General features: G+C 41.1%; 1 protein-coding gene across 2 annotated transcripts; it reads left to right on the forward strand.

The window, feature by feature from the left end:
- Positions 1 to 567: 567 nt before the first annotated feature.
- HAUS3 (HAUS augmin like complex subunit 3) lies at positions 568 to 13,437 on the forward strand. 2 transcript variants are annotated; one of them, XM_032781082.2, is made up of 6 exons: positions 568 to 1,003; positions 2,306 to 2,414; positions 3,199 to 4,266; positions 6,258 to 6,697; positions 9,983 to 10,211; positions 11,836 to 13,437. In XM_032781082.2, the coding sequence occupies exons 3-6, from the start codon at positions 3,355 to 3,357 to the stop codon at positions 12,067 to 12,069; spliced, it is 1,815 nt and encodes a 604-aa protein (XP_032636973.1). In that variant the 5' UTR covers positions 568 to 1,003; positions 2,306 to 2,414; positions 3,199 to 3,354; the 3' UTR covers positions 12,070 to 13,437. The 2 variants fall into 2 exon arrangements, with proteins under 2 accessions (XP_032636973.1, XP_074922733.1); XM_075066632.1 differs by lacking the exon at positions 568 to 1,003 and adding an exon at positions 1,245 to 1,373.
- The last annotated feature ends 228 nt before the right edge of the window (positions 13,438 to 13,665 follow it).

Here is a 13,665-nt window from a genome sequence, read left to right on the forward strand (position 1 = left end):
ACCAGGGCTGGCTTTATGACCCACAGGGCCCGATTGGAATACTCGGCAGCGGAGCGTCCGCTCTGGATTTTCTGCGGCACTGAAGGACCCCCCGCCGCCAAAGACCCCTACATGGGGGGCCCCTTTAGGCGCAGAGCTTTCTTTGACATGGGGCCCAATTCTGGGGAATCGGGTGAAAGCTGGCCCTGCACTTAACATATAGAACTGTTGTGCCTACAGGTCCTTCATGCCTTATAGCTACGGAAGCAAGTGAGCCAGGATTAAACGTTCAGGTTGCTGCTCTACTCTCACCTCGGGTGTTCTCAGAACTAAGGGCATTTAGGTGGTTTGTTGCAATGGGAGTTAAGCACCTAAAGACCTTTGAGGATTGGATCTTAAGCTCTTGCCACACACCATATGGGCTGTAAGTTACCCCTGCGCAAGCGAGCTGCAGCCTCAACTCCTTTTGTAGCAAACTTCTAACATTTTAATGTGGAACCTAAAAATGATTTCAATCGATTCTGTCACCCGTCCCCGGGTTCCTATGGAGATAAGCCCTAAGTGAGTTGCCCTAGCCCCGCGACACGTAACTCACGCCGGAAAATGCAGAACGGAGAAACGTTGCATGCTGGGGAGTTGAGTCGCTGCCGGGCACTCGGTACTCCGGAGAGCGTTGCATTCTGGGTATTGTAGTCTTCCCAGCCCCTCGCTCATTGTGCCGGACAAATCGTGGAGTGCGGTGCTTGGTCCTGCCGGATGCCCCAGGCCTCTGCCCAGTGCGTCCTCCTCAGAGGGGTATCGGAATTCGAGGCGGGCATCGCGCTCCGCTCCCTCCTCCTCCGCTCAGTCTGCAGGGGTGGGGCAGTTTTCACCGCGAGGCGGGAGTTTGAATCGCTCTCGCGGGTGCCGGCCTCCGCGCTAACTACCTCCCCTCACCTCAGCGCGGCCGTTTCCTCGGGCACGACGAGACAGGTCGCGGTGCCGTTTTGTGCTGTCCTGTTTCCGAATCGGGACGAGCTCTGTGGTGAGTACCTGGCAGAGGGGTGGCTGGGCTAGCGGCAGCGGCGGCCTCTCGACATCCAGGCCGGCAACGTCCTCCGTTCCCGCGTGGCGCGAGGCGGCGGCGGTTGGCCGGGCGCGAGTCCCTCCCCTGCTGCTTGGGAGCGCGCGGTAGCCGGGTAGCTCGCGGCCGGGAGGCGAGTCGTACTTTGCCTCGCTGCCCTTGGGCCCGGCGCGGTTCTGATTCCCGCCCTCCGCCTCTCCTGCGCTGCCGGGTCTGCTGAGCTGCGGGTGCCTGCGGTAACGGCCCCGCGTTGTCGGGGGTGGGCTGCTTGGCCGAGTGAAAGGGGCCTTCAGACTGACTAACAGGAGTGGGGTTGTCACTTGTTTGTTAGGTGGGTCATGAAGTCCTGAAGGATGTTGTAATCCCGGGTCTTTTTTAAAGTGTTTCCCTGCTTGTTCTTACGTCAGAAATTCAGGGCTATCTGGAAGGCAGAAGTAGGGTGATGACATCACAATTAGTAACTATCCCTTCTCACCTCTGTGTTTTTAACACCTAATCAGCTCAAACCTAGAAAAAAGATTTCTGGGTGTTTAGCACCCTTCCGTCTCCCCTCCCCCCGCGCCGAACAAGTAGTCCAGGAAAAGTAGAGAAGGCCCAGACTTGACATTCTTGGTACTTTTAAGGTAATAAACAGAAAAAAACAAAAAACACAAACCCTTTTGGACTTTATATGGCCTGAACAAGCAGAAGAGCACAATCTGGAGTTTGCCTTCTTTAAGATAAGGGTGCCTACAGTCAGCACTGTTTAGTGGCCTAGAGATGCAGTTTGTAGGCACCAGAGAGACTGGCAGTGTTTCTCATGGTGGAGTGTGCCTTCTTTAATTGCTGCTCGATTATTCAGGCCCCTTCTTTAATATAAAAAAAGAGTTGAAGACTTTGCATTGTAATAGATCCCGGCACAGCAGAATATATACACTGGATACAGTTAAAGCCTATTTATTGTTAAATGTGAAATATGAATTATTATAATCTTTAGATGCGTGTGTAATGGCAGGATCGAAGCTGGGACCTCTAGAGCTTAGTGCATAAGCCTCTACCGCATGAGCTAAAAGTCAGCTACCTGTTAGCTAAGGCTGTAGAGCAGACTCATTTTATCTCTCTCTCTCTCTAAGTGGTCCTGGTGCCACTAGATGGGACACACCCAGGAGGTGTGTGGGTTACGTGTGCACTTACTCTCCTCCCCCCGCCCCCACAGTTGACAGCGCTTATTATTCTTAATTCAAAGTGGCTTTACTGAAATTCTTCTTCCCTGTCCCCAAACAGGAAATAATTGATGGACATTGGAGTGTCAAGAGAAAAATAAAAAGGGTTTAAAGGACAAATTTCCAGGGGCTGACGGAAAAACCTTAAAAGTAATACTTTGAAGTGAAAGGTAACTAATGACTTTTTTGTGTTTTATCACATTATAAAATATTGGTAGATTTTACACTTTATCTGATATCTGTTCTTAAATACCATGTTTTAAAATGTTGCTGTGATTCTAGGATATCTAATTGTAGGTCTGGATTGTAGGGAAAACTTTTAATTTAAATCAAGCAGTTTTCTCAGGCTCTAATCCTGCAAATACTTGTACCAGGGATTGGCAACCTATGGCACCCTGGCGGGCCGGTCTGGTTTGTTTACCTGCCGCGTCCGCAGGTTAGGCTGATCGCGGCTCCCACTGGCTGAGGTGGACTGTGCAAAGCCGCGCTGGCTGAGGGATGCGCTGGCCGCTGCTTCCTGCAGCCCCCATTGGTCTGGAATGATGAATCACTGCCAGTGGGAGCTGCAATCGGCCGAACCTACAGACGCGGCAGGTAAATAAACCAGCCCGGCCCGCCAGGGTGCTTACCCAGGCAGGCCGCGTGCCAAAGGTTGCTGATCCCTGACTTATACACTTGCTTAACTTGTCTAACATGAGTAGTCCCACTAAAATCAGTGGGACTACTCACAATAGTAAAGTTAAGCTAGTAGATGAAGTTAGGACTTCACTTGGCATCAAAATTGCAAAATAACTGAAAATATTTTTGTTGAATGGTTATATTTAGAAACCAGTTATTATAATTCAAGGATGACTAATACAGTTTTGTAAATGTGGGAGAATTGATATATACTGCAAATCCTATTAGCGTGCTATTTCCTTATTTGTGATCTGACACTTGCTTTTTTCTGTGCAGTGCCTTTCTTATTAAAATCCCTGAATACATATTTTAAACAACTTTTTTTATTTACCATTGGGCTAGCAGACAGACTCCAGATTTTCCTTGTGTTTGGATATTTTTTAAGGCTGCTTGTAGATCTCTATATTCATAGCAAAAGTGTTGCCTGTAATCATGAACAGTGGAAATCAATTTGTGGAAACTCTAAAGAAAGTTGGTTATCCAAAAGCTGCTGAGCTTAATGGAGAAGACTTTGACTGGTTGTTTGAAACTGTGGAAGATAAATCATTTTTGGAGTGGTTTTGTGGAAATGTGAATGAGCAGCATGTGTTAACTGAAAAAGAACTGCAAGCTTTTGATGCTCTTCTTAAATCTGGCAAGCCCATTTTAGAAGAGGCGGCTTTGGATGAAGTTCTTAAAACCTGCAAAACCTTTGATTCAAAATCAAGTAGCATGGACGAAGGAGAACTTCAGAGGCTAGAGGAAGAATTTCAAGCTCTTCAGAAAATTAAAAACCTAAAAATTCATCGTCGTAATAAGCTTCAAATGATGTCCTCAACAAACAGCCATATGTCACTGAAGTTAAATGATGAAGCAGAAGAAGCAGCTAAAATTCTGAAAGAGGGACAAGGAATTTTCACTGCTATAAATACTAAGATAAATAATGAACTTCACTCTCTTACTGAAGGAGTTAAGAAGTTGACCTTTTTCTTCACCTTTTCTGACTCAGAACAAGGCTTAGGTCCTCATCCAGTATTTTTATCCCAACTTGTCTTGGATAAATATTTGTGTCAGGAAGAGAAAAGCACTGCTGCACTTACTTCATACACAAAAAAACAGTTTTTTCAAGGTATATCAGAGTTGGTTGAAAGCTCAAATGAAGAAAATTTCCAACTTGTAGATATAAGCAAGCCATTAATTTGTGATGAGAACAATGAAGTCTGCAAGGAGAGACTTGAGATGGCTAGGCTACAGATGGCATATATTTGTGCTCAACATCAGCTGATTCAACGTAAAGCTAAAGATTTAAGCATAAGCTCAGCTGTACAATGGGCAGAGAATAATCTTCAATCCTTACAGAACAAGGTAAGCTGTTAAAGAGAATTATGTATTCTAGTGGAAGTCCTAAACAAAACCCAGACTTTTTACTCTGGATTTAACAAAAGACTAACTGGTAATTACTCACTTTTTAACTTGAATTGTTTTCCTTTAGTGGTAATAACAAAATTTAATACTAATAAAATCGCAACAGATTCCGGTACATTTAGCGAAATATAATTTCTTAGGTATCAAATGGTGTTATTAGTACCATGTCTCCTAGTTTTCAATAAATGTAGTAATTCTAGAAATATTTTTAAATAGATCGTTGGTCCTTTGATTATGTAGTGTTGATTTCAATTGATCTATACTATATGAAAGAATGGAGAGCCTACTGCATGTATATTATAATACAAGTAGAGACTGAGGTTGAGTTTAAAATTTTTCATTGTATATTGGGCAAAATTTTAAAATAGTAAACATTTCCTGCCCTTTTTCTTGTTTAGCATAGCTTTTTAATACCTGCCATCCCATCTACCTTTTGCATGAAGAATTTTCAAAGTTACAAGTTACTGTTTTGAATCTGGCTAATCACAAACAGGGTTCAGTTTGACTAAAAAGTTGGAGGTTTTTATCTTTATTGACCAGACCATTCAGGATTTTCTGTGTTCGTTTACTTTTTTGAATGGTAGTTCTAGATGTCCCTTGATTTTCACAGAGGAGCCATCATTCCTTGAGGGAAAGAAGTCTGGCGGCTGGGAAAGTGGTGGGGGAACAAGGATCAGATGTGTCTGTGAAAATTTGGCTGACTAGAGGAAACATTTTAGTTGGGAGGTTTGGCTAATTTGTCGGGGAGGAGTGTGTGCAAGGGAGCTGGATTGACCTGAGGGAATCAGATTGGAGGCCATATCACACTACTAATGGAAAACGCTACATATAGAACCAAGAGGAAAGGATGGATTAGATAAGACTAATATCTCAAAAAATTTCCAAAATAAAATTCCAATAATTTTGGAATCACTTTATGAAAGTGTAAGTGGTGGTTTCCCTCCTCACCATACAACTTTAAAACCTCAGTTATGTATCTGGTACCATAAGAATTGTTTGCATATGGCATAATGGTTAAGGCCATGTTTTAGTCACGGGTATTTTTAGTAAAAGTCACGAGCAGTAAACAAAAATTCACAGCCTGTGACCTGTCCATGATGTTTACTAAAAATACCCCTCACTAAAACTGGGGGGGTGCACGACTCAGGGGGTGCCTCGGGTGCTGAAGAAGAGGGTGCGGCCTGGGAAAGCACCATGGGTGTTGGGAAGGGGAGAGCAGGTGCTGCGGGGGAGAGTGGGGTTGAAGGCTCCTTACTCAGCTCCTGGGAAGCGGTGGCCCCAGCTTCCTAGTTCTGCAGGCTGCCTCTGCTCTGCCCCAAGCCCCGGTTCTGCAGCTCCTGTTGGCTGGGAATCTTGGCCACTGGGAGCTGCGGGGGTGGAGCTGCGGGAGCTGATGGAGAGGAGTGCCCCCCTCCCCCAAGTAAGCAGTGGCTCCAAGCCCTGAGCCCTCTCACACCCAAACTCCTGCTGCTGGTAGCAGTAGCAGTCAGTGCTACTGACTCAGGAGATGCCCGAGCTGCTCTGGTAGCTGCTGGGCCAGCCGCACTGGACTGCTGCAGATGTCCTGGAAAGTTGCGGAATCCATGACCTCTGTGACAAACACGGAGCCTTAATAATTATTGATAAGCGAGACTGCAAAACATATTTATTAAAAGTTTGTTGCTTCTTGGATAAGAACATATGTGCCAGTTCCTACTCTTGGGTTCCTCCGTTTCTCAGCAGTACAGAGACAGCTAGCGTTGTTGTGAATGAGGTCATCAGGGACTACCTTCGATGGTTGTGATTTTCATTGTCCTGAAAAACTTAGGTATTAAAGAACAGTGTTTAACACATATACATATAAAATGCGAAATGGTAGCATGGAACATGAATAAAAATGTTAGTAGTCTTTGAATATGTTCTTACAAGTACTTTTGTTTTGCTTTTTGTAGACTTTTGGAAAAGAACACCTTGAGGCTAGAATTTCTAGATTAAACAGTGAAATTTCAAAAATAAAAAAACAGCTAACTCAAATAAATAATGAAATACTGCCTTCCCTGGTGAAGGAAAATGCACAGCTATTGAACATGCCTGTGGTGAAAGGAGATTTTGATTTGCAGATTGCTAGACAGGACTACTATACATCAAGACAAGATCAAGTATGCAATCAGTTGCTAAAACAAAAAGCATCATTTGAACTTCTTCAGCTAGCTTATGAAATTGAATTGAGGAAACATCGGGATATCCATCGTCAACTTGAGAACATAATACAAGATCTAAAACAGAGCAGCAAGGCCCTAGAACAGAGACTGGAGATGATGTCTGACCCACTCATATCTGAGCATGCAGTAACAAGGAACACTATTGATTCAAGGGATGTTGCGTCTCATAGGTAAATATTGTACAGTGGTTGTCAAACTTTGACATGAAGTATTATGTGGGAGTTAGTAGACCTCTGTGTAAGTTACCTACCATTTGCTGTTATTATCTTCTTGCAATCTCTTACTGAGAAGCTCTAATTAACTGCAGCAGGCCTTTGAAATTCCTACCAGGAAGAAATCCATGGGGCTAGACACTTGCTTTTACTTGTCATATGAAATTCTGTTTGGGTTTGGATGAAATAGTTAACTGTTCAAATTTCCATTTCCCTGCTTTTCATGGTGTTGCTCCAGAAAACTTTAGCAGCGTGCCAGAATAACTGAGTGTGAATGTTCTAAGGCCAGGCCCATGCTACAGTTGGCATGGCAGAACGCACTGAACTGGGAATCTCTAGTACTGGCTAGAGCTGGGTAAAGAGGGAGAGTACCGGGCTGGAATGAACTGCTCCCTGGATCAAGGATGAGGCCCTGTCAGCCCAATCCCACTACTTTAGGGTACCATCTGTGGCAGGATCCTCCCCACTTCTGAGGAGGGCACAGAGCTGGGTTTGGTTCCACCCAATTACTCCCAGGTCTAACATAGCCCCAGCGGCCACCGCCCCACATTGGAATAATAGGATTCTCCTGCTTTTAGCTGATGTAGCTATCTAGTCCTGTAGCTTGAATGTGGTGGGGTGCTGTAGGTTCAGGATTCAAACCCTACTGATGAGACATTTTGGGGACTTTTGTTCCAACTGTATATTTATAGACTTATTTTTACCTTTTTAAAAAACCTATTAAAATACATAGCAAAAGAACCAAAGTGTTCTTTTAATATCGTTATGGTGAAGCTCTGAGAAGATAAGAAAAGTTGGATTTATGGTTCCCTGTGCAATTTTAATTCTGCTCCCTTGGTAATACTGCATGTATGTTCATAACTTGAGTCTCATGGTATTTGGGTTTTACTTAAAGCCTCAACTTTTTGAATCTGAGTATTACATAAAAATTTTTTCATTTAAAAACAATAAAGTCCTCATGGTTGTGCAGAAAAGCTTGAAAAGAATAGAGTGCACCCTTAAAGCTCAGAAACCAAAAGGCACATGAAAGGAACCTTTGGCTTAAAAATTAGACTTATTTGTAAAACGCATATCTTATGATTTTGGGGGGCATGACTCATGTGTTTCGACTGTTCGGAGTTAGCAGTAAGTATGATACGGTAGAACAGTGATTCTTAACCTGAGACCCCATCAGCACAGAGCTGTGGTCCATGTGACATTCTCCGGGCAATACAAATAGTATCAGATGCGGCCCACAATAGTAAATAGATTGAGAACCACTGCAATAGAACCTGAGAGTTAAGAACTGACTAGTCAACCACATGCTTCATTTGGAACTGGAAGTATGCAGTCAGGTAACAGTAGAGATGGAAAAACAAAAAATCCCAATTATAGCTCAGTATTGTGTTTAATCTAAGCTACTACTAAAAATAAAGGGAAATCTTAAAAAAAAATAATTGACAGGGTAAGGAAACTGTTTCTGTGCTTGTGTCATTTAAATCAGTGGTTCTCAAACTTTTCTGCAGGTGATCCCTTTCACACAGCAAGCCTCTGAGTGTGACCCCCCCCCTTATAAATTAAACTATTTTTATATATTTAACACCATTATAAATGTTGGATGCAAAGCAGGGTGACACCTCGCGATCCCCCTGTAATAACCTCGTGACCCCCTGAGAGGTCTCGATCCTCAGTTTGAGAACCCCTGATTTAAATTAAGATGCTTAAAAGCAGCTTTTTTCTTCTGCATAGTAAACTTTCAAAGCTGTATTAAGTCAGTGTTCACTTGTAAACTTTTGAAAGAACAACTATAACGTTTTGGTCAGCGTTACGAACAATCTTCATTCTTGAGATGCTCATGACTCTGAGGTTCTACTGTACAATATTTAAGATGATTACATACATTTTTTTCCCTCCCACCTAATGCTATAAGAATGTAATAGAATATAGCAGACATCACTACTTGCTGAGTGACTGCTGTCTCCTCAATGATACAGTCAACTGTTACCTTTGGACTAGTTGCCTCATCATATTTAGTCATAAATCCCATGTTGAAAATTTTATGAAGATTAGTATGGATTCATGGTGGTATGTTAAGGTCCAAAAGTAGACTGATTTACCGAGATACTCAGTATCTCCCATTTCCACTGAAGTGAGTGTGAACTACAGTTGCACAGCACTCTTGGAAAATTACTGGCAGGTCATATTTTATTTGATGTCAAAATAGGGACTTAGATTTAGGGACCCTAATTTGAAAATGTAGGCCCTAATGTACAAAACTGGCTTTGTTTTGATTCAAATTAGGAGGTATAGCAATATGAGTGGGTTGGGATACTAGAGAGGTGCAAGATAATTTATTCTACAGATCTATAAACTACTAAGTGATAAAGATTTTATCTTTTAATACTGTTGTTTATATTCAATATTTGATTGTATTGCTAAAATAGTAAAATTTATGGCAACATAGAGCAGTAACAGTGTACTACATTCAGATGCATCAGTGTCCCAAAAGTAAAGAATAACATTTTAAATAGATTAGCAGTTGAGTGTCTAGGGTTCTACCATTTACAGGAAGGAACATGTGTTACAAATTCCCAAGTACTGTATATTTTTTAAGGATACTTAAAAATTTCTGCCATTAGAGAATTATCTTAAAATTCACTCCTGTCAGAATAAGTTTTAGCATCTATTATACAAGTAATTCCTAAGATTACTGCAACTGAATAGAGGAAAAACATCTTACTGATTTTTTAGTTTATATATTTGAAAGTACTTTGTAGCTAGTTTCACTCTTTACCTTTCTATACATTCATTTTTCTTGCTTGTGTTGGCCTCTCCATCCCCCCCCCCCCCCGGAGAATTATTTTTTTCAAATATAAGAAAATGCTTGCTAAAGCACAAAAATTGGCGGTAGGACTTGGATAGGTGTACTGTCCTCAAACTACTTTTAAACTAATTATTTTAAATAGACTAGATTTCAAGTTGATAGTGTCCCTTTAATTGGAGCTTGAAATATTTCAGACTTCAACCAACCAAGGCTTAAACCAAAAAATTAGGGTGGTCTAGAAGTGACCGGGAGCAGCTCAGAAGTTAGCAAGACACATCACTCTGACATTGTTGGGCAGGCCTGTACTTGCCTTTTCAACAGAATGACTTCCCAGAGATGAATGTGGAAAAAGCTCTGTCTTAACTAATCAACTGGTGGCATAAATGCGTACTGAATTTTTTAAAAGATGAATATTACATCTCTAATTTTTGTCACTGTAGGCTATACCAGCTTTTGGAAGGAGAGAATCAGAAACAACAATTGTTCAGAACACATGAAGGCATTGAACAAGTGGCTCAGAAATTAAAGCAAGATATTACTTCAGTGCAAGATCAGCTAGCAGTATCTTCTCAAGAACAATTTCTCTTTTTGTCTAAGCTGGATAGTGATTTAGATGCACTTTGTGACTCTCTGTATTGTGGAGGAAATAAGATCTTGCTTAGTAACCAGGTAAGTCCTTATTGTAGAACTATAAGTATTGCTGCATTAGTAAGCATATTTTGCAAATGATTAGTTATACAGACAAAAGGGTCTGAACATGTAGTTAAATAGATAAAAATAATATATTTCACTAATTAATACTTCCTTTAGTATTAAAGAAGTAAAAGTAGTTTTTTTCCAAATGTGTTATCATCAGATATAGGTCATAGTAATTGGCCATGGCATTTTAACAACTGATGTATACCTCTTTGCAGGGTATGTATTTCATCAGTTTATTTTATCATAAATTGCATCTGTGAATTTCTAATAGAAAACCTTAAGATGTTTCTTTCCTGCTACTGTGGTATGGTTTGATGGAAATATATGGGCTGAAATACAATGTTATACTACCACTTTAAAAATCTATAGTAATATTTTTTTCCTGGCAGCAACTCTTTCTAAGAATGTCTTTGTTCTGTGTTTATATAGTGCAGGGGAGAGCAAACTACAGCCTACCGGTCAGATCCGGCCCATCAGGGCTTTCAGTCTGGTCCATGGGATTGCCAGCCCCATGGTGCAGCAGGGCTAAGGCAGGCTCCCTGTTTACCCTGGCCTCACGCTGCTCCCAGAAGCAGCCAGCACCACGTCCCTGCGGCCCCGGGTGAGGGCAGAGGGCTCCATGCGCTGCCCTTACCTGCAGGCACCATCCCCCACAGCTCCCATTGCCTGGGAATGGGGAACCGCGGCCAATGGGAGCTTCGAGGGTGGTACTTACAGGCGAGGGCAGTGTGTGGCGGAGCCACCTGTCATGCTCTCTTCCCACCCCCCGGAGCCTCTGCCAGACATGCTGGCCAATTCTGGGAGCGGCGCATGGCCAGGGCAGGCAGGGAGCCTGCCTTAGCCCTGCTGCGTGCCGCTGCCACCCCAGAGCCACCCTAACCCTGATCTTGAGCCCCCTGCTGCACCCCAGCCCCTTGCCCTGAGTCTCCTTCTGCACCCCGCATTGCTCCTTCACACCACACCCCCTCCTAATGTAATCTGGTCCTGGCCCATGACTAGGCTCCATGATAATATAATACTAATAACAACAGAAGCAGCTTAGACATTTGCATTGAGTCCTTATAACAAATGAATAGCTTACCTACGCTAAAAAGATTAAGATAAGCTATGAAGCAGTGAAAGATGGAAAAATACAGGTGCCAATAATCTGGTTCCAGTTTAAATCTATGAAGCTTTATTTTTGTCTAAGTGCAAGGAGTACTTTTAGAATTGTAACTACTTCTAATGTGAGTAAAATTGTTGTTCTACCATCTTGATCCAATACCAGACAGATGGATAGATTCTGATACCCTTGTTCACATTAAATACTAGCTGTCTCTACTTGTAATCTCACTTAGTTGAGTGGAACTGTTTGTAAAGTAAAATACTATTCAGTGTGAGTGTAAAGGTATTACAGTCTGGCCCAGATGAATTCTACAAATCAAATGAGATTAATTACCTTGTACCTCATACTTTTGCTTCTTTTCATTAGGCATATCCTGTGTGTTGTGCAAACCTGCCTCCAAAAACTAAAATATTTTTATATTGTAGTTGAATTCATGTGTCAACAATGCAAATGTAATAAACTTTCCTTTTTTTAAAAAATTTCTATTAGGACCTAACAGAGCAACTTTATCAACTGGAAGTGAACTTAAATAAACTAAATCAGCTTATTATGGATCTTCTTGCTGATGTAAAGGCCAAGAGAAAGGTTTTAGAGACAAATACCCTGCATCAGATGGAAAGAAAATTGTATGTGTATTTTTTCAAAGATGAAGACTATTTGAAAGATATTGTGGAGAAGCTCGAGCATCAGTCTCAGGCTCAAACCATTGGTCTAGAGGATTAAACATTAAATGCATCTTTGTTCTATTGTTAAGATGTGGAAATATTTAGTGTAGACTTTTCTTTGATTCAGTAGGAAAACAAACCTTTTGGATAAGTGCTTTATTTGATAAACTAATACATCATTATCAGCCTTATCAAGAACAGACTGTAAGCTCCTTTATAGTTTTTGGCGTACAGAGACTTCGGGTTCATGCTTCAGTTTGTGAGAGTTTGCTTTATAAGAGAGGGAATGCATTAAGTATCTAGATACTGCCAGACTACATATTAGCCTCTAGTACTTAATGTGCAGAGTAAAATGCAGATTCTTGCTTCCATGATATGCTTTTCCTTTGTCTTCAGATGTTATGAAATCCTCTTCATATGTGATCTGCAAAGTGAGTGCAGAGAAGGCATTTTAGGGGTTGGAACCAAGGAATGACTGTTGAATATAGTATGCTTCCTTCTGAAGCAGATGGTTTTCCTAATAGTAAAATTTTACAGTAAGTTCTGTCCTGTGATCCTTTGAGAGGATGTAAGGTGCAGTTGTGCGAAAGTAACAGCATGTTTGGGTATAGACCAAGTGTGTCTGCATTTTTTTTTTCTACGAATTGTCCAAAATCCCTTGGATTAATTGATTGCTCTTCTTGCTACTCTTCCAGACTCTTGCTCTTAGAAATTCAAGATTTTAGGAAGAGTTTTGAACTTTCCTTTTGTAGCAAGGTATCCCAAAGATGTTTGTGTTCAGCAGATAATTAATCTGCTATGATCTCTTTCTTTTTTGGCTCACTCTAGAATTTGTAGTAACACAAATTTCAGAATGTTTTAATAATTGCCAGACTTATTCAGTTTTTAATAAGAAAGATATTTGACTCATCAACTGCAACCCCAAGATATGTGTAGCAAACAGTATAAGAAACTTGTTATAGATTAAAGAGAATTAAATGTGATTTCACACAGTTATGGTGCCTTTTCTCTACTGTGTCCATTTGATCTGGATCCTGATGGGAGCAACAATTCTACTTGCTCTCAGGTCATATACAGATATGTTTATAAATACGTATTTGATAAAGGGAAGCAAATTAAGAATGACTATCTTTATAACTGCAGGTAACTATTTTTAGTGTATAAATAACATTTTAAATGTTTTTAACTGTAAAATTGTATTTGACAATTACTTTTCATGTTTAAATGTATAAGAGCACAGCCTCTGTTAAAAGTATTAAGTACTTTAAAATATTTGATGTTTGTAAGTCTGCACTGTCTTTTTTGAATCCTATTAAATGTTTAATCATCTTGACTATAATCATCAATAAATCATATCAAGGGTAAAAACACTACAAGTTAATGGAATGTGTCCTCCTACACCCGTTATTAAAAAGAGAAAACGCAATGGGTGCATTTATGTCCTTAATATTAAGTGATTTAAATCCGCAAACGTAAGGATGTTTCAGGTTAATGGTGGGATTGGTTGCGACAAGCATAACATTTCTATATATTCTGATCCATGGTATATTGTACCTTTTTGCCTGTCAAATTCTAAATCTAATCTAGATTTGCCACCTGGGATAAGACTGACCCCTCCCACAAGAGAAAAAGTTAGTCTGCATTTAAAAATCTC

The sequence above is a fragment of the Chelonoidis abingdonii genome, chromosome 5, assembly GCF_003597395.2.
Source record: "Chelonoidis abingdonii isolate Lonesome George chromosome 5, CheloAbing_2.0, whole genome shotgun sequence".
NCBI classification, from domain to species: domain Eukaryota; kingdom Metazoa; phylum Chordata; order Testudines; family Testudinidae; genus Chelonoidis; species Chelonoidis abingdonii.

Coding starts and splice junctions, on each gene's coding strand:
- HAUS3 (XM_032781082.2), top strand. CDS start 3,355: ATGAACAGTGGAAATCAATTTGTGGAAACTCTAAAGAAAGTTGGTTAT. Junction 4,267..6,257: donor TTCAATCCTTACAGAACAAG/GTAAGCTGTTAA, acceptor TGCTTTTTGTAG/ACTTTTGGAAAAGAACACCT. Junction 6,698..9,982: donor AGGGATGTTGCGTCTCATAG/GTAAATATTGTA, acceptor TTGTCACTGTAG/GCTATACCAGCTTTTGGAAG.